The 19899-nt window shown below is 56.2% G+C and overlaps 6 protein-coding genes and 1 non-coding gene across 7 annotated transcripts; 5 read left to right on the top strand and 2 right to left on the bottom strand.

The window, feature by feature from the left end:
• The first annotated feature begins 20 nt into the window (after window positions 1-20).
• Window positions 21-3490, top strand: BCV69DRAFT_266296 (MCM-domain-containing protein). The gene is made up of 3 exons (XM_025490805.1): window positions 21-367; window positions 446-611; window positions 685-3490. Exons 1-3 carry the CDS (start codon window positions 142-144, stop codon window positions 3302-3304), a joined length of 3012 nt encoding a protein of 1003 aa, XP_025350011.1. The 5' UTR covers window positions 21-141; the 3' UTR covers window positions 3305-3490.
• Window positions 3491-3540: 50 nt separating this feature from the next.
• Window positions 3541-6407, bottom strand: BCV69DRAFT_305442 (Metallo-hydrolase/oxidoreductase; the record flags this gene model as incomplete). Its single annotated transcript, XM_025494669.1, has 2 exons — window positions 3541-3816; window positions 3945-6407. The coding sequence occupies 2 exons, from the start codon at window positions 6405-6407 to the stop codon at window positions 3778-3780; spliced, it is 2502 nt and encodes an 833-aa protein (XP_025350010.1). The 3' UTR covers window positions 3541-3777.
• A 459-nt stretch (window positions 6408-6866) lies between these two features.
• On the top strand, window positions 6867-8749 carry BCV69DRAFT_280459 (hypothetical protein). Its single transcript, XM_025491619.1, has 2 exons — window positions 6867-7057; window positions 7138-8749. The coding sequence occupies exons 1-2, from the start codon at window positions 6920-6922 to the stop codon at window positions 8656-8658; spliced, it is 1659 nt and encodes a 552-aa protein (XP_025350009.1). The 5' UTR covers window positions 6867-6919; the 3' UTR covers window positions 8659-8749.
• Window positions 8750-9621: 872 nt separating this feature from the next.
• BCV69DRAFT_296820 (hypothetical protein) lies at window positions 9622-11676 on the top strand (the record flags this gene model as incomplete). Its single annotated transcript, XM_025494050.1, has 1 exon — window positions 9622-11676. The coding sequence occupies one exon, from the start codon at window positions 9622-9624 to the stop codon at window positions 11674-11676; it is 2055 nt and encodes a 684-aa protein (XP_025350008.1).
• A 1630-nt stretch (window positions 11677-13306) lies between these two features.
• On the top strand, window positions 13307-14242 carry BCV69DRAFT_232501 (hypothetical protein; the record flags this gene model as incomplete). The annotated part of the gene is made up of 2 exons (XM_025489840.1): window positions 13307-13862; window positions 13920-14242. Coding segments are annotated over 2 exons (879 nt in total), but the record flags the coding sequence as incomplete, so codon positions are not given.
• Window positions 14243-14659: 417 nt separating this feature from the next.
• BCV69DRAFT_t10 lies at window positions 14660-14744 on the bottom strand. The gene has a single exon. It is a non-coding gene; the product is annotated as a tRNA-Thr (tRNA).
• A 565-nt stretch (window positions 14745-15309) lies between these two features.
• On the top strand, window positions 15310-19855 carry BCV69DRAFT_99323 (hypothetical protein). Its single transcript, XM_025495683.1, has 3 exons — window positions 15310-15860; window positions 15933-16294; window positions 16368-19855. The coding sequence occupies exons 1-3, from the start codon at window positions 15478-15480 to the stop codon at window positions 19760-19762; spliced, it is 4140 nt and encodes a 1379-aa protein (XP_025350006.1). The 5' UTR covers window positions 15310-15477; the 3' UTR covers window positions 19763-19855.
• The last annotated feature ends 44 nt before the right edge of the window (window positions 19856-19899 follow it).

The raw sequence follows: 19899 nt of genomic DNA, 5'->3' as shown, positions 1-19899 counted from the left end.
CGCTTGCCTGCCGCTTTCCCAATCTCGCCTCGCCTCGCCTCGCCTCCTCTCGTCCCGTCCTTGCTCATCTCGCCATCTACCACTCCTCCGCAATCCTCTTCCCCTCCCTCCCTCCTGCCCTCACCTCATCGACACCATACCATGTCGAGTCCAGCGCCATCGCAGGATCCTCGCACACCCGCCCACGATGCAGATGATGTCTCCATGGGCGTTCCCGCTGCCACACCGGCTTCCGTTCGCACACCCATGATGCCTACCACTTCTTCGCCTGCTTTGCAATTCCCCTCTAGCAGCAGTCCCGCAAAGAGCGTTGCTTCGTCTAACGGCACTGTGCGGAGGCAGCAGCTCAGGTCTGAAGGAGCCAGAGGTGAGTTTATGACGACAGTAATCACCAGAGAAACGTAACGATTTGCTCACACTGTCTGTCGTCTTGATTGTCTATCAGGGGGAGACTCGCCTCTGTACTTTCCCACCACCTCGTCGCCCTCGGTCCGAGCCACGCCTCGCAATGCACGACCTGGACAGCCTCGCAGTGCTATGAGCGGACGAGGCATGCCTAGCAGCTCTCTTCGATCGGGAGGCCTAAACGATGAGCCCCTTTTCTTTCCTAGGTGAGTCACGCAGGTCGAATGAACAGCTCACTGAGGTCTTGTGCTCACTGCTTCCCGGCCCTTCGCTTGACAGTTCTCAGCAGTCTACCCCTCGAGCTCGCCGTGGTGAAATCCACTCTGCCGGTCTGCTGGCATCCCCCTCGGTCATGCGCCGTCAACGGGCAGCAGGCCACTCTGCTAGCGACCCTTTGGGCAGTCAAGATGCTCGCCCTCTTCGCAGCGACTATTCTCTGTCCCAGCATGCCGACGGCACTGATATCATGGGACCAGCAGACGCCGAGCAAAAGGTCATCTGGGGTACAGCAGTATCCGTTGGCGAGACAATGTCGATGTTCCGAAGCTTCCTGCGCACTTTCCGACTCAAGTATCGATGGGCATACCAGAAGCAGCACAACCCACAGGCGCCACCCAAGCCTCGCAGTGGAGCAGACGCAGAGTTCCTGCTCTACGAGGCCTACTTGAGACGTATGCGACAGACTGACCAGACGTCGCTCAATCTGCGATCGGCTGACCTGGCTGCTTTCCCGCCTACTCGCAAGCTCGCGCACTTCCTCGTCAAGTACCCAAACGAAGTCATTCCTATCATGGATCAGGTCCTCAAGGAAGAGATGCTCGAGATGGCCTACGATGACAACAAGGAGGGCAAAGAGGGTATGGAGGGCGATGTCGGCCAACAAGAAATTGAGATCATGGAGGGTCGAATGTACAAGGTCCGAGCTTTCGGCCTCGACAGCATCAACATGCGCAACCTCAACCCTGGCGACATCGACAAACTCGTCACTGTGCGCGGTCTTGTCATTCGTGCCACCCCGATCATCCCAGACATGAAGCAAGCATTCTTCCGATGCTTGGCCTGCAACCACACACTGCAGGTCGAGCTTGATCGAGGTAAGATTGCAGAGCCAGACCGTTGCCCACGAGAGACCTGCAATCAGGTCGGAACAATCTCGATCATTCACAACCGATGTGAATTTGCAGATAGGCAGGTGGTGCGTCTTCAGGAGACGCCCGATGCTGTACCTGATGGCCAGACACCGCACAGCGTCACCCTCTGCGTCTATGATGAGTTGGTCGATCTCTGCAAGCCCGGAGACCGTGTCGAAGTGACCGGTATCTTCCGCTCTCAGCCCGTTCGGGTCAATCCTCGGGCACGCACACAGAAGAGTCTCTATAAGACCTTTGTCGATGTTGTGCACGTCAAGCGGGGCAACACTCGCCGCCTTGGTGTCGATCTCAGCACACGAGAAGAGTCTGAAGCCGCTGCGCAGCGTGGCGCCCAAGCTCTCGGTGTCGGCGGAGAAGACGAGGACGAAGATGTCGATATCCGAGCTGGGGTAGGAGCTGCTGCCGCAGAGGGCAGTGCTCCTCCCAACGAGGACTTAGTCGAGAAGCTCAAGGAAATTGCAGACAGGCCAGACGCCTACGAATTGCTGGCTCGCTCGCTTGCGCCCAGTATCTACGAGATGGACGACGTCAAGAAAGGTATCCTCCTCCAACTCTTCGGCGGGACCAATAAGACCATCTCCACTGGCGGTGGTGGCGGTGGACCTCGATACCGTGGTGACATCAATGTGCTTATGGTCGGTGACCCGGGTACCTCAAAGTCACAAATCCTGCAGTATGTCCACAAGATTGCCCCACGTGGAGTCTACGCCAGCGGAAAAGGATCGAGTGCCGTGGGACTCACTGCCTATGTCACTCGTGATCCCGACACCAAGCAGCTCGTCCTCGAGAGTGGTGCACTGGTTTTATCCGATGGAGGAGTGTGCTGTATCGACGAGTTCGACAAGATGTCCGATGCTACCCGTAGTGTTCTGCACGAAGTCATGGAGCAGCAGACGGTCTCCATCGCCAAGGCTGGCATCATCACTACGCTCAATGCCAGGACATCTGTGCTAGCCGCAGCCAACCCAGTAGGCTCCAAGTACAATGTTCGCCTGCCCATCACCAAGAACATCGATCTCCCACCCACGCTCATCTCCCGATTCGACCTCGTCTACCTAGTTCTGGACAAGGTCGACGAAGCCTCTGACCGTCGTCTTGCACGTCACTTGGTCGGTCTATACCTTGAAGACACACCCGCGCATGCCGCAAGCAAGAGCGACTTGATCCCCATTGAGACGCTCACTGCGTACATTTCGTATGCACGTAACCAGATCCATCCCGTACTGACTGAAGAGGCCGGTGAGGCTCTCGCAAAGCGCTACGTCGAGTTGCGTAAAGTAGGCGAGGACCCCCGATCTTCAGAACGCAGGATTACCGCCACTACTCGCCAACTGGAGAGCATGATTCGACTTTCCGAGGCGCACGCACGCATGCGCTTCTCCCTGCACGTCGAAGCAGACGATGTAGAGGAGGCCTTCAGACTAATCAAGGAGGCCGCCAAGAGTTCCGCCACCGACCCAACCACGGGTCTCATTGACTTGGATCTCATCAATACCGGAAGGGGAATGGCACAGCGCAAGCTTGCTTCGGATCTTAAGCGCGAGGTACTTGCACTGCTCGATACACTTGGAGGACCACAGCTCAAGAGTGTCAGGTATGCAGAAGTGGCAAGATTGCTCAATGAGCAGAGTACTGTACCTGTCGATGCTACAGAGCTGTATGAACTTGTCAAGACGTTGGAGAGTGAGGGATTGGTAAAGATGGTTGGAGAGAGGGAGAGGAGGACACTCAGGAGGATTCAGGGGTAAAGGGGAGAGAGGGAGAGAGGGAGGGAGTGTCGTACCTATTGGCTCTTGGATTCGGTTTCTGTCTCGTCGTGTGCTACCGTGTCTGCTTCTTCTACCTTGTATCCCTGTCCAATCTCGTCTCGTGTCTCGTGTCTCGTGTCTCGTGTCTCGTCTACTCTCGATCGAAAATTACACTGATATCATACCAATACACCGCCATGTCATGTGAGCCCGTGCAGACAGAGGCGTTGTCGAAAGATGGATGGGTATGAAATTGGCGCAAGATGGATATCAGGGAGGATATGAGGGGGTAAAGAGGACCACGAAAGGGTACTAGGGTTGGGGGAGAGGTGAGCTTCGTGGATGTCTAGAGCCCAGTGGGCCTGGTGTACTGTCCGTCTATATGTCTATCTCTTGAGCGCTTGAGATGCTTTGTTGCTGGTAATGGCGGTGGTGGTGGCGGTGATGATGATAGGGAAGTTGCTGGGGAAGCCTTAGATCTTGATCCAAACTGTCTCTCCTTGATGGGAAACCTGAAGAGAAGAGAAGCAGTCAAGGGTGCGATATTTTCGGGTCAGCATAAGATCGATGAAAGCAAGACTAGGCCTGCCCCAGTTGCGGTAGCCCTCCATCCACCTCAATGGAGGTCATTGACACTCACCAAGAACTTGCCTCGAGTCTCCTCTCCACTAGCCTCGCCCGTCAGTTTGCTCTCTTTGCCCTTTTGCACACCCGGGATCCTCCCCTCCCTCGTCCTTGCAAATGCGACATTATGTCTGACGCAAGCTTCACGCAGACTTCGTACATCGCTTCGGGTCTGCGTCTCATTTCGAACAAAGGTGCCAAAGTGGATTGCGAGTGCGAGCGGATTGCCACCGTCGCTGTCCTGCTGGCTGGGCTGCTCGCTTGCGCCTGCACCGCTGCTGACTGGCTGACTTTTCTCTTGGTCCCTTTCGATCGGCCCTTGCTGAGAGGAAGAGCTTCCTCCGTTGGAAGGAGCAGGAAATCCCGTCATGATCTCGAACATCTCCACGGCATCTTCAGCATCCATATGAATCGAGCTTGTAAGGGACTCGCTGATTCTGGGGAATGGTGAGTAGCGTCTCGGGAAGGGGTCCTTGGAGCGCAGATAGGAGAGAGAAGACCCAATGGAGATCGGCAGGAGGAAGAGGTCGGGTGTGCCATACCTCTTTGCAATCTCCTCAAAAGCGGGACAAACGGGCGATCTGCGGTTCGTGACCTTCTCGCCATGGCGACGAAGACCTGTGTCTCCTGCTTGGAAAACACGCCATCGTCTCTGGCAGATGCCAGCAGCGTTCACGAAGTTTGCCTCCGGACCAGAATCGGTTCCCTCGGAGTCTGCAGCCTTCTTGACCTGCTCTTCGACTGCCGTTGCTGGCGCAATGTGCTCCACAACCCAAGAACACCACAGAGTCGAGTCTTTGCCGCCCGGCGCACGCCCGCTGCCATGCTGTGCCGGGGTGCAAATAATGCGTACTGCACCGCGTGCAGCCGCACTGGCACTGGGAGGTTGTGAAGGCTTTGAAGAGGGGGGATCATGGTGAGGCCCAGAGGCAGTCAGGTAAGCCTCGTCCCACCAATCCAATTCGGACACCTGAGAGCTCTTGAATCCGACGGAGCTACAGAGCCAGTCTTTGTTTCCCAGAGCTGCAAAGACGTGGACTGCCTGGCCTCTCTGTCGGTAGACGCGGCGGAGAGAATCAACATCTGAATGGTCATAGTGATCGTGAGACAGCAGGATCACGTCAACCGGCGGAAGGTCCTCAACTTGACAGGGCACTTCGGTGAAGCGAATAGGTCCAACAGTCTGGGAGGGAGAGCAGCGCTTGGAGAAGACTGGGTCGAAGAGGATGTTGATCGATCGATTCCTGACGTTGTCTATGCGCTTGGACACATCTTGCGATGCACTGCGCTCATCGTCCTTTTGCTGAGTGTGATCATTGCTCGAGGAATCACCTGAGGAGGTCGGCGTCGTTTTCCCTTTATGCGCCTTGGGGGTGACGACGTGGCTTGGATCACCCTCCTGATCCAAGGCATTTCCAGGTATCTGCCCAAGAATTTCTTTCGCCTTCTTCTCCTCGACCGGGGAGGAGGCCACACCGCCAGTTTGCTGACCAGCAGCCTGTTCCACTTTGTCATCCCCAATCGTAACTGGGTCAGCCAGAGGAGGCAGCTGGAGCAGAGCGGTGGCATGTCCCAGCCAAGTGACCCTGGCATGATCGGCACGATCTTCGGCTGCCGGATCCTGCCACTCTTTGCGCTCGCCCGTCTGATGAGGCTCATCTTCTTCGGAAGGTCTTGTACTCTCAAGCATCCTGTCTTCTTGATCGGACGGCCCGTCCAGCATCTTTCGACGTTCATCTTGCGACCATCCCCAATTGGGCGGGATGACTTCTACATCTGCCCAGTCCTTGCCCGCCTCAGCTTCGAGCTTCATGTATGCTTCCTCTGCCCCTTTTGCTTTGGTTCCCTGGGAGCGCCTGTTTGGCCCATGCCCTTCATCGTGATCTGCGGGCAGCCCCCACTTGAGCCCTCTCCAGACACTAGCGAGGGTGGGAGGCCTGAAAGAGTCCCATGGGTTCTGATAAGTGAGAAGCGGAAGATGGGTCGGAGTGGACTCCTGCGCAGCCGCGGACTGGACGAAGCCTTTGCCGCTCACACTCTTGCGATAGGCGGAGGGGACGGCATTGGTGGACTTGATGGCCTCTGCTGCACGGAGTGCCTTTGCCTTTGCCATACGCCTCTTGCGGTGCTTTGCATTCCCTTGAGACCGCACAGCTCGATTGGCCACAGACACCAGAGTAGGTACATGGTGGCTGGGGAGGTCCTTTGAATCAAAGTTGGGGTCATGAGCGTCTGCCATGGGCGTCTTTGACCGCACAACAAGGGTGACGTTGAAGGCTGAGACGATCTCTGCGATGTCATCTCCCTTGACCGGTCGGGAGGCCAAAGAAGCGCTACGTTTAGTTGAGGAGCTGGATCGCCTGTCATTGTGTCCCGTGGCTTGCTTTAGCTGTTGCACACGCGGATTTACTGCCTTCTCTTTGCTGTAATCCTCTGGCTCTCCCGAGATATGACGGAGGTGACGACGCAGGAGGACCATTGGATGTAGAGGTGGGTGATGTGGCTAGTGGGGAGGAGGGGCGGGCACGAGCACATGCGGCCAGATCGCAACCCGTGTGGGGGACCGTTGTATATGTGGTGAGCAAGGATGGCAGAGTGAGGAGGATGGAGACGATAGGAACGGAAGAAGGGAGACCTCGTCCCCAGGCCATGGGCAAGAGCCCCTGTGTCTCGGTTGCTCTGTACAGGGTGTCATTGTCATCGGGATGCGCATCTCGTGCGAGCTGCAGGCGAATGAAAGCCAAGAACTCAGAGACGGGAAATGCAAGGCGTAAGTCCGACGCATCTTCCGACGTAGGAGCAAAGAGCAAAAGAGCAAAGATCGGCTCGAGAGTCAAGCCAGAATCGAACCAAGGGGCGTCCACTTTCCCCGCCCGCCCACAAGCAGCACCAAAGGCCGGCGGGCAGCAGGCAGCACCCCTTCGCTTGGCACCACACTGCATCTTGGCCTCGCTTCCACCACGATTCCCCTGTACCCATGAAACCTCGACAATGACGCCACCCACAAGCTCGCTACTCTCACCAGAAGAGTTGGCAGCTCACGTAGACACATGCCACCAGGTATTCCAGATATGGAGCGGCGATGGGGAGCTCATCATCACAAAGGAAGACGAGCAAGCAGTACAACAGGTGAATTTCGCTATTCGTTGCCACCCCCTGAACTATAACTTACAATGTAGGACTTGTTTGTATCCCATGCTCATGAGCAGCTGGTACAGTATCTGTCATTACCTGTCAAGACCTTGGGCTCGCCGGAGTCGGTCCGAGTGCGAGACTCCCTGCCGGCAGCGATCTCCTTTACCCTTCCGATAAGTCCCTTTGCCGGAGAAATTTCCTCTCCCTCTGCCGGAGCAGAATCGCGCACCCTTCGCCTAGATGTGAGACTACCGCTTCGCAAAGGCGCCACGCCTGCTGATTCACACATGACACTGTCTCTGCAAGACCCTCCTTGGCTTGCCTCTCCTGGGCTCGAGAAGCTCAAAGAGGCTGCTGGACTGGATCTCTCAACGGAGAAGCATGATGGGGCAGCGAGGATCATGGACACTGTGGAAGCTCTGTCAGAGGCAGCACTAGAATCGCAACCAGACGGCAAGTCCGCGCCTGGCCTGTCTTCGGCTCGATTAGGAGAATATGATCTGGTCGACCCAAGCCCAACAACTTCCGCCTCATCGGCACAAGTCTGGGCAGTGGACATCTCTTCTTGGCCTCAGTCCCGATCCACGACAGCTGCCCTACAACCACTTGTAGATCGCCTGTTTGCCCACGAAGCCGACGAGATCGGCTTGAAGGACCAGAAGCAAAGTGTAGCAAAAGTGATGCGTTACATGCGCGAGGTGGATCGGACCCGTGCGTTGGCTGCACTGCTACTGCCCAGGGTCATGCTGCTCGAGCGCGCAAAGCAGCGAGGAGACGTACTCGGGTGGGACGAGCTCTCGTTCGGAAAGACCAAAGAGGGACGACCGCACCTGGCCTTTCCACCTGACATTGCGTGCCTCTTGGATTACAATGTCACTCACGACTCTGACTGGGTCGCTATGGCGTCTCGCTTCTCTTCCTCCCCAGCCGAGAAGGTGAGGGTGGGAATCGATGTCATGTCAATCAACCTACCCCATTATGAAGAGTCGGCAACCACTTTCCTAGAGACGATGGGAGAGACGACTACCAAGACAGAGTCAAAGTGGGTACAAGAGGCTATTCAAGCGGGGGAAGAAGACGAAGGTCTCAGGAGACTCTACGATCTTTGGACGCACAAGGAGGCTCTTACGAAGAACATCGGTCTGGGTATGGGCTTCGACTTCGCACGCGTGGAAATAGGTCTATGGGACTGCGAAGGCGTCCGAGAGGAGCGGCAGAGCAAGTCCGGCGCGGTGTTGAAGCTGGACGGACAGACGACAAACGGCTACACCTTCAAAGAGATTGTGTTGCCTGCTGGAGCAGGTCCAGGGAGCGAGCAAAACGGGGCTCCGTCGCAATTGGTTGTATGCGAAGGTCCATGGCATGTTGGTCACCGCGAGCCTCTTGCTAGCGGTGAACAGGGCGACCAAAGCAACAAGACAGACCTTCAGCGCCTTGCCCGAGGTGTCACTCCTGCGGTGGGTCCAGAAGACACCTCGCTGCAAATTGCTCCTGCTCGATCTCATGCTGAGGCGCAGGCCGAGGGCATTCTGAGATTATGGAAGATGGAAGACCTAGTGGCGGCAGGGGAGAAGCTGATAGAGGATAACAACTAGCATACTTGTGATAAATCGTACTGCCCGCATCAGTGTACTTCAGACATCATACAGCATACACCGCCTTTAATCTACGAAGCTTAATTGGCGTCAAAGTTCTGGAAGAGGAATGTCGTCGGATGGAGGATGCCGTGATTTCGCATCGGGTGCGTGTGTGGACAAAGAAGAGATCGCGAAAATGCTGTGTGGTGGTTTAGTCGCCGTGGGAAATGGTCGCATGCAGAGTCGGAATGGAATGACTTGGCATCTCAGGGGAGAATCCATAGGGCCGAGAAACGGAGCGCGTGTTCCCCCAGGCGCATGGATCGTGCAAGGGGCTCAAGCTAGTGCAGCTTCTACCAGGTCCTTCTTTTGGTGTATATTCCCATCAATCAGGAACAGACCATGTGACCAGCCGAGGTGCCTCTGTACCTGGCTGACATCTGCTTTGGATGCTAATGGAGAGGACACGAATCCCTTGTGTGGTGGCGTCGGAACTACTAATCTTCCCCTCGAGTGGGCTGGCTGCTGCTCCTGGCCTGGGCTGAGGCTTCAGATATCGGCTCTGCCTTGGCCGAGTCGAGCCGAGGGACAGGAGCTTTACCCGCGCCCAGCGTCCACTGCTCTTGGCACGTGGCTCTGCCATGGCTCAGCCACCACGACGCGGACCTTTGCGCCCGCCGCCCGCCCGCCCGCCCTCGCCTGCACCAAATTCTCAGCGGCGACTACACGCCTTCACGTTGACGGGCCCTTACCCTCCCTCGCCCATTGTTCCCTTTTCTGGTCAGACATCACCTCGTCGCCTTCCCTGTGCTGCCATCCTCTTCCTCTCCCATCATCATCGTCATTACTGAAGCTCGACAGCATATACCCACGTCGTACAGCTCTCGGTGCGTTCGCTGAGAACCACCTGACCTACCCTCCTCACAGACTCGCCATCACCCTATCTGCCAGAGCCTCAGCACACACCCCTCCTCTCTTCCAATGGAGAGGCAGGGCACTCACATCTATTCGCTCAAGTCTGCTCTACGACCCAGCGTTAGCAACCCTGCAAGCTCGAATCTCGTCCAGTCTTATACCCCGGCCGACCATGCCAATCACACTGGGCGACCCATTCGACCGATTTTGGTGACCAGCGCAAGTGCAGGAGTGTCAGGGACACAGACACGTGCCTTGGCAGAGAGCAGCAGTCGCAATAGTGCCAATGCTAGCGACAGCAGTGCCTCCTCCTCCAGAGCTTCTCCTGCATCACTCTTCAAGCCAGTCTCCGAGCGCAAGTATAATGTCAACCACTGGGCCATTGTGTCTCTCAAGAGATCATCCACCGGCTTGCACTCTGTACCCTCGACGCCCACCACGCAGTCCCCTCCGCGCTCGCCTCAGGCCGGCAGCTCTTCGAGTCCCTTCCTAATTGCGACGCTGCTGCACTTACCAACACGAATACTGTATGCTTGGCCAATCGCTCTGCAGGGTGCCTCGAGTGGGCGATGCATCGTCACTCAGCCACCGTCTCCGCCTCCGAGCGCCGATACTTACAACACCGATGCAGTCCTGTCAGAGAGCATCAAAGTGCTAGCAGATGTCATTCAGGCTTGGATCAAGACAGGACCTATGAGGGAATCGCTGCGAAGAAAGGAGAGTCGGAGGGAAAAGGGGATGCGCAAGCTGGGAGAAAATCAGCAAGACGCTATCTGGCTCAACGATGGGCTGGGTCTCGCTCAACTCAACGAGACCGATCGGGCTTTCGCCATGGAAAGGATCTGGATGGGTGAAGGTGAGACAGTGAAGCCTGCTGCGCTGCCTCAAGATTCGCCGTCATCGGAACCCCCCAGAAGCCCAGCGGGGCCGGCCAATTGGCCTTCTCCCGTCGCTTCAGCAACACGGTCACCCGTCACATCTCCCTCTCTCAACAGCCGCTCATCTTACGCGCTGCCCCCACCGCAGCCCAGCTTCATGGCCTCAGCCCATTCCAAGGGGAAGGAGTCCATCTCGTCGGGCTACAATAGCGGAGGCGAAGGTTCAGTGACAACGCCCTCTTCCGTTGGCTCGCCCGTCCGCCCGGCTACACCTCGTATTGAGATCTCTGGGCCTGAAGATACTGCCTTGACACTGGGAGGAGCAGTGCTTGCCCTATCGTCGAGGGCCGAAAGCCCACCGGAGAAGCGTCGGGTCCTCTACAGCGGTAGCGAGCCAGGCCAACAAGACGCCGTCGATGAAGTGAGCGACTGGATGGCTGCCACACCCCTCTCCGACAGTGCTCGTTCTTCGCGCACGTCATCTTCGGCGGGGCAGACAAGTGGCAACATCAGCTCGCGTACTGGCTCTGGTCAAACAGATGCGCCTGTTGGCAAAAGCCAGCGAAAGTCAGTCACCTTCTCACAGCCTCAAAGCAGTTCCGCTGTTGCAAGCCAAGCAGGCTACCGCCCTCCTTTCGCTCCATATACCCAACTCACACCCGGAGAGGAGGACGAACCAGAGGAGATCATTCTCAGCGAAGGGGATAGCAATGCCTGGTCTGGTTCCGGATCTCATCGAGACAACCGCACGGCTGCGAAGCATACTTCTTTGCCTCCAGATGTCTCTTATTCGTCGGCCAATTCGTCCTCGTCCGCACGCAAGAGTACTGGTAGCAGCAGCAGCAGTCTGAGCGGCCAGTCTTCCGGTCAGCATCAGCGAGGACAGAGTGAGGGTCACAAAGTCATTCCTGACCATTCATCGCAGCATACAGGCTTCGTGGGCCCGACCAGCAACTTTGGCCGAAACGCTCCTTCTGGACGCATCATGTTGACCCCAGCGTCATCCTCTGTGTCTAGCTTGAGTCCGAGCTTTTCCACCCACTCTCGAGGTGCTTCCAAGCTGAGCCAGGAGATCCCAAGAAGCGAGCTGCACATCAACACAGGTGGAGCTGATGAAGCTTCGCGCAAACAGGGTGGTTCCGGTGGAGGAAAGCTGAGCCCTGTGCAAAGCTTTGCAGACCTGAAGTCGGCTCTCAAAGGTGGCTTCCGTGGGTCGAAGAAGAAGGCACCTGCCTTGACGTGAGACGTGACAAACATCGCAGCCGAGTATTAGGCTTGCCATTTCAGCATTGTGACTCAGATACTGCCCCGTTCATTGCCTTGTCGTAGAAGATACCACTAGATGTGCCCGCTGTCACCCATCACATACACTTTCTTTAGACGACATTGTTCCCTTAATTCGCTTAGAGCCGTCAATGTAGATACCTTGCGTAAAGTCGATTCAGAGTCCATTGCCAAGCTGCCGAAAGTCTGTCTACCCGTGAGGATTGCGAGTCGAGAACCGTCGGAGGCTGTCCACTTCAGGCTTGCGTCACCACCATGAATACTCAGCCATGGTCTTGCTAGCTGGGCCGGCCTTGCTAGTGTGCCTGTATGCACGCGCGACGGAAGGCGGGCACAGCGCGCGGAATCAGATGCGCCGGGAAGGGCAGGCGAGCGGGCAGCACCTCGTCGCACCTCTTCTCGAGCAACGACTGCACAGTAGACGACAGCCACCTACCACTCCTCGTTCCATCCTACCATTCCCATCCAACACACACACTCACAGACGAAGCACGACGAAGAACGACGTGTTCGCTTCTTTGTCTCTCGCCCCCCTCCCACGACCCCCAACTCCTTCACTCCCCCCACTCCTGGACGACGTCCATTTCCCCACTGTCCGGCACCTCGCCTCTTCTAATTTCCCCACGTCCTCACGACTTCTGCCTTGTCACAGGCCGCAACACTTGTGAGAGGCTCCATACATCACCCCGTTGCTTGTGAAACGATAATCAGGTAGAGGAAACTCTCTTTGTCACTGCGTCTCGTCAAAAGTAGAGGTGAGTAGCAGTCCTCGTAGCTTCTAGGTGGCTTTGAGAAGGAGTAGGCAGCAGCCGTCGAGGAAGTGGGAGCAGATATGCATTTCGCTTCTTCGGCCGGCAAATCGACTAGCAACTTGAAGCGACCGGCTGGGGATTGTAACATAGCCCACAGGCCCTTTCCCGCTCTTCTTCGTCACACCTCGCTTGCGACTTCCCCACCTCCCGGTTTCCTGTCTACATTCCCTTCACGCTCCTTACTCCTCCCCTCCCCCTCCATCTTCGCAGTCAGTGCTTGTCTGCATCCCCCGTCCTTCGCTTGACCTCCATCACTTCTGGCTGGTAGCGTCGACGTTCGGTATCTGCCTCTTCGTCAAACTCCACTAGAGCGAAAGTACTGATCAAAGCGTACAACCGCTCCTCTTCAACCCCGATTCTTACATCTTCCTCTCACAAAACGGACCGACCTTCGGACCTTTTCCACGGCTACTCTTCCCAATGGCAGAAACCGTCAAGCGAACACGATCCACTTCTCCAGCACGCTCAGAGAGCGACCGACCCGAATCGAAGCGAGCAAAGGAAGGAGACGAGTCTGTGACCGTTTCTGCTGCAGCAGACGAGGATTCCGTTGTAGTACCCACTAGCAAGAACGAAGACGACGAAGAAGCCCAGAGTCCATCTGCAGGCGCAATGGCAGACAACGACGTCACCAAGGAAGACTCTGGCATCCAGATTGACAACCCTGCCGAGGGTTCTTCTGACCCCAAGGCCTCCAATGCTGGAGATGATGCTGGAGACGTAGGAGGTGAAGCAGGATCTCCCACTGGAGTCGATGGAGGTGATTCCGAGCTGCAGCCTCAACACATCTCGATGCGATCTCTCATCGTCACTGGCGACGCTTCGATTATCATCGGCAAGCAGGGAAAGCACATCAACGAGATTCGCGACAAGAGTGGAGCAAGGCTCACTATCAGCGAGAGCATTCCCGGTAATCCTGAGAGAATCTTGTCTGTCACTGGTCAGCTTGATGCTGTCAGCAAGGCCTTTGGTTTGATTGTGAGGAGGATTAACGATGAGCCCTTTGACCAGGCCTCGCTTCCCGGAAGCCGCGCTGTCACTATTCGTTTCATCATCCCCAACTCGCGGATGGGATCTGTGATTGGCAAGGCTGGTACGAAGATCAAGGAGATTCAGGAGGCTAGTGGAGCTAGGCTCAATGCCGGAGAGCAGATGCTGCCTGGCAGTACGGAGCGAGTCTTGAGCATCTCGGGTGTAGCAGATGCCGTCCACATTGCAGTCTACTACGTCGGTACCATCCTGCTCGAACACCCGGACCGCAACGCCAACAACCTCTCTTACCGCCCCACTGCTGCTGGATCCGGCGTCGGCGCAAGCTACAGCGGCCGAGGCAGTGGTGCTGGTGCCAGTGGATCCCCACCCCTCGGTTCAGCCTATGGAGGAGGAGGAGGCTTTGCACCTGCCGCTGGCTCTGTCGGTGGAGGCCCCAGCTACGGACCTGGTCCCCCTCAGCTTCCCCCCGGCTCTCAGACTCAGCAAATCTTCATCCCCAACGACCTCGTGGGCTGCATCATCGGCAAGGGTGGACAGAAGATCAACGAGATTCGACAGATGAGCGCTAGTCATATCAAGATTATGGAGCCTGGAGCGGGAGCTCTGGCTGGTGGTGGAGCAAATGAGCGATTGGTGACGATTACTGGACCACCTCAAAATATTCAAGTCGCTGTGCAGCTCCTCTACCAGCGATTGGAGCAGGAAAAGATGCGTCTTGCCTCGGGCGGCGCTTGAGTGCGTGCGTGCGTGCGTGCGGAGGGAACGATGAACAGAGGAGATGGTAAAGGGGGGGAAGAACGTGAAGAGGGGGGGAGAAGAAGAAGAAGAAGAGGAAATGAAAAGAAGTAGCTGGTAGCACATATACACATGCCATCATGGTCCAATCGATACACGCCCAGCCCTTTATGAGGTTCAGGGTGATGAGTGATGCGCGGTGTGGACTGCCTGCCAGCTGGTCTGCTGCCCTGTGTCGTCTCGTCCGCCTGGCTGTCTGTCTGCCCGCCGTCTCCAATGCCCTCCCCTCAGTGCTGGTCAGAAAAAGGTGCTCTCAGCTGAGAAGTCGAGGAGGCCTGTATGCCGCGCTCGCAGTGACTTGTTGCGAGGCGGAAAAGGCAGAAGAAAAAAAAAAAAGTAGAATGCCTCAGTCCTGATTTGAACAGGAGATCTTCGCATGGACCTTGCAGATACAAGTGCGACGCTGTAACCACTTAGCCACGAAGGCATTTTTGCGACAATCCCAACTCAGCTGCACAGAGAACAATATATACTCATGGCCGGCTGCTGCACGGCTCTCGCCGAAAGTGTTGATCCGCCGTGTGCGTCTCCACACTCCGCACACGTCCCCTCCCTTGTCCGGGCGGTTGCTCTCGGGTGTGACCTCGCCTCGGAGAATTCAACACGTCCGTTAGTCCCACGGTCCCCTCCTAGCTTGACCTCATCTGTGTCCCACCGCGTATCGCTTCGTACGCATGGCCATGGGACCATAGGCCCTTGGTGACAAACACCACCACCATGGCTCTCTCTTCACCTCCCCACGTCCCTCTCCATGAGCTCCTTGGTAAGCTCGACGTAGAGACGAAGCTGGCCGATGGGGCCGAGCATCTCCTCTCGCTCTTGTCCAAGGATGCTGGACAGGAGGCCCTGAGACAGCGAGCGGAGGATGAGCTCAAAGGGGCTACACAGAGGATTGCCGGCTTGGAAAAGGCCATTGCAGAGCAAAAGGCCAGGACGAGCGATAGTGAGTGCTTGTGTTGCAGAGCCGGGATGGTCATGGGAATGGGGTCGATCTAACAGATGAGCTGCTGTCTCCCCCTGACTCGGCACCTCTTCCCCTGCGTACAGCCTCGAATGGATCGACCCACACCTCAATTGATACCCGATCAGCCCTCGGACTGGACTCCTACTCCTCGAGCCGCACGACCGATTCGACACCAACTTGGACCCTGTCTCCTCCCATGTCGCGCAAAGAGGGGTCGGTCTCTGCAGATCGCATGAACGTATCGCCCGCCGCGGGACGAAGCCATACCTTCGATAGTCCATCTCGCTGGAACCTCTCTGCGGATCAAGCGCTGACACCAAGTCGGGTAGATGATGGGACTGTGCTCAAAAGGCAAGCGGTAATGCTGATTCAGGCCTTGCGGGTAGCCGGTGAGAATGACAATGGATACTCGTCTGGGGCAGGCCCATCTCGCAGTGGCAGTCTCGATTCCCATGCGCTGCCTCAGACGAAAGAGACAGCAACACATCACAAGCTGGACATCATCAGCCGTCTGATTGCCCTGCTCAAGAGGAAAGCTAGGGTTCGCTACGACCTAGAGGCAGGTCAGATCGATGATGCGTGAGTACGCATACAGGCCGGACAATGTCCATGCGTAGCAAGGGGCTGACACTTACCTCGGCAATTCTACAGTATCTTCCCATGTCTGACCGAAGCAGCTGGCACTGACTTGAGAGCTGCTGCCTATGCTCTGCTCCGTCACACCCTGGTTTCACCTGCGACCCGGCAGCTCCAAAATTGGCAATCACACGGGCTAGACCTATTCCTGCTCCGTTCTACCATGCGCGACAACCGCCATATCATCGAGAAAGAGCAGGCTCTAAAGCTCATCCGGGCCATCATGGATGTTCAATATGCGGGTGACATCGGAGGGGTAAATTCGAAGCATGCAGACTCGTGTCTCAATACGGGGGTGGTACGGGCAGTAGTAGCGGCCGCGGAACACACTGATGACAAGCTGAGCAGCGTCTATCTAGAGACACTTGTAGAGCTAGGTGAGTACAGCAACGCGAAGACTCTCCAAACATTCAAATCTGACGATCGCGACTTGCGGTACGCTGCCCTCAGCCATCTACGATCTCCCTCTCCTACTTCGCGCTGGAGGAATTGCCACTCTGTTCCATGCATTATCGGATGGACCCTTCGATCTCGCGCCAGCAATCGCCCAGGTCCTCATCTACCTAATCGACAAGCCGTCCACTCGGCGCTATCTCCGTCCTGAACTAGATCTGGAATTCGTGCTCTCAGGATTTACTGATCTACCAGCTCAAGCTGGTATCTCATACTCAGAGACACTCACAGCTACTTCGCAAGTTGTCGGTACGCTTCTACGTAGCTGGACGGGACTGCTGTATCTTTCCATGCACAACCGCAAGGCTATCATCTCGCTGGTCACTGCGATGCGGGTGGGGCAGTCGGAGGTCCAAGAATCGATCATTGGCATGCTCACTAGTATCTTTGACCTCGGGCTTGGGATGGAACGTCAGAGGCAGCGGGCAAAAGCCCATGAACACAGTGATCTGCCAGAACAAGATGCTCTTGAAGGACGGATACCTCAATCAAGGATAGCACAAGAGATCTCCCGCATCGCTCGAGAGCGGAACCGACAGAAAATCGGTCTTCTGGACCAGTACATGTGTCTCTTGCTCGTAATCTTCATCGACTCAGGGTTGATAGAAGCACTAGTCCACATTCTTGAGACTGCTCCGGAGATGAGTCGGAGCGCTACAATGCTGTTGGGAGCTCTCTTTCAGGTTGGAACCCGGGTCCTTCCACAATCTTACAACGTCCATATTCATCAATTACCGTCGCTATTCGCCGGAGCCTCACGACTAGATGACCCTGACGGAAGGCGGAAAGCTGTCAGCGCGCTCTCCGCCGTCGATAGAGCTTCACTGCTTCTTCAGAATCAGTATCAGTCCAGTGCAAAGTCGACTGCTCGAGATCGGACCGACTCAATTACTGATGACCCTCTACGGCGTGGTCAACGACAAGTCGAAAAGGTCAGACTGATGATGGGCATGCAGATCGATGAAGTCGCATTCCGCAACTTGATCTTGGAGACGCAAGTGCAGAGTACTCGCGACCATACGAAGTGGAATACAGAGGGAATCTTCGAACTGCTGCAAGGACCCTTGCTGAACCCTCGCAGGCTCGAAGAAGCAATACGATTGACGAAGCTGATGCGTCGACTACTTGGCTTCTTCCATCCTTTTGCGCTTCTCTTCTCTGATCTGCCGGCTACGCCCCCTAACAGAGTCTACATTACCCTCGGCTGTACTCTCTTGACTACGCTTCTGTCGACATCCGAGGGTACGAAGTTCCTCACCGAGGATGGACTCTTGAAGCAGCTGAAAGAAGCCTTCGATGAGATCGACCCAACCGTGGACGGCACAGCTCCCGATCCTATTCTTGCCAAGTCGAGAATCACATCCACCCTGTCACAAGGCTACCTTGAGATGATTGGCACTCTAAGCTCAACCACCGAGGGATCGAAATTGCTCTCCAAGTTCCACATTTGGACTTCGCTGTACCGACTCTGTCACCTCCGCGCCCGTGACGATCTGATAAAAGTGTTGATCGAAAAATTGGACTATTCGTCCAATGGCCACCCGCGCATCCTTTTCGCATGGGTGCTGACATCGAGCAACAGGCCCCTCCGCAAATCGGCAACAGAGTTCCTGGCCCGTCAGATACGTCGCAAGCCCAATCCAGGAGAGTGGCTGATCTCATTGCTGCTCACACAGCTTTGTGACCCAGTGTCATCAGTGAGGGACATTGCCGTTGCCGTCGTCAAGGAAGTCTGCTCGTCTACACAAAATCTGGAGATGGTCGTGTCTCTGCGCCCTACACTTGATCATCTGGGCGAGACCGGTCATGAGCTTCTTCTGCGCTTCTTGTCTACCCCAGGTGGACTGCGCTACCTCTTAGAGGGCGGCTACATTGATCGCGAGATGGACGAGTGGTTCAACGAACGAAATCACCGCTATGCCGTTACGATGGAGGTGAATCTGAATTCAGCTCTCACCATCAGTCGGTCTGCGGGAGACGAAGGCGATTCCGAGACGCGCTTCGATGGTACAACGCCTCTACACTTCTACGGGGAGCTGGCCAAGACTCCGGAAGGATGTGAAGTGTTGAGAGAGAAAGGCCATTTTCTCGAATTTGCAGACTTCATCCGGCGCAACGGCATGGAGGATACCGACCTCGACATCCTCGGCAAGTTGAAGAGTGTCTTGTGGACAGTTGGCAGCATCGGAGCAAGCCCAGGAGGATTTCCTTTCCTGGAAGAGGAAGGGACTGTTGCTGACATTGTTGACATTGCTGAGACTTCGCCGGTCCTGTCTGTCAGGGGTACCTGCTTCTACGTCATCGGCCTCATATCGACGACCCGCCGAGGCGCAGAGCTTCTACAAGACTATGGCTGGCAGAGCGCTTGCACGACCTTCGGCATGCCTATTGGCATCTGCATTCCGGAAAAGCTCTCCGATTTCGCCCAACTGCCCACCTGGGAGATGTTGCCATGCGCTTCCACCGAGGACTCTTCATATCTGATGCCGCCTTCGGACCCCGTGCATCGATCGATTTTGACCTCGATCTCCAATTTGGGAAACTCCATCCTGGCCAACAAGTCGTCGAAGACGCTCTCGAAACTTAAGCAACGTCACCCTGGTGCCTTTGCAGACCTGACTCTATTCGTCAGGGCAGTCGAGACGATCAACACTTTCAAGCTGCGCCAGGTCATCAGAAAGTTCATCTGGGACTCCTTCGACGTTCAGCTCAACCAAGAGACCGTTCATAAGATGAGAAGCATTAGAGCAAGCCTCTTGGCATCAGTCGATCAGGTTTCAGGCACCGCGATGGCAAAAAGCACTGCGCAAGGACAGAGCAGTAACGTATCTTCTAATCAACCTCATCTTACTCGCGATATCGACGGCGAAGCGCAAGGGAGAGATCCGCCACACCCTGCGCTGCCGATCTCCTCTTCGCTGCGCTTCGTGCCTCACTCGCTCCGTCACGTGGACATGGCGCCTCCCAACCCCCTGGAGGATGCGGCGATGACGGATGCAGATGGTGAAGACTTCGCCGACGATCTCATCGACGGAGAGGAGGACGACGAGGGCGATGTTTCTGAGATGGAAGATAGCTCTATTCAAGGTGAAGCGGATTATCATGACTACAGCACCGATGCAGACCGTTCGGATGAGGCCGCCCCTCACGGCACACTGACCCGAGGCAAAGTCGCAGCAGTGGCCTCAAGCCTTGCCGGTTCTTCTCATCGAGGCGGCGGATCTGCGAGACAGTCGATCTTGTTCATCGACGAGTTTGGAGAGAGGCGGGGAGAAGGCTGGAGCGAGCCACAGAAGATGGCTCCTGTGCCCGGCGTGAGGCTGATAGGTGGCTTTGGGGATGCTGGAAGTCATAGGGGTTCGAGACGAATGTCGTGGATTGGGATGGAGTAAGATTCATCGCCCTCGTCTGCTGCTGTGTAAGGTCCCCTTTGTGCGCTCTGTGACTACCACTGCTCTGTGGACTTGTAATCATATTTCTAATGCTCCCCCGTTGCCCGGACGTGTTCCTGCGTGCGGCGCTGCGCTGC

This window comes from Pseudomicrostroma glucosiphilum, assembly GCF_003144135.1.
Source record: "Pseudomicrostroma glucosiphilum strain MCA 4718 unplaced genomic scaffold BCV69scaffold_2, whole genome shotgun sequence".
In the NCBI taxonomy this organism is placed as follows: Eukaryota; Fungi; Basidiomycota; class Exobasidiomycetes; order Microstromatales; family Microstromataceae; genus Microstroma; species Microstroma glucosiphilum.
Note: the sequence above shows the minus strand (reverse complement) of the source record. Positions and strands in the feature narration are given on the sequence as shown.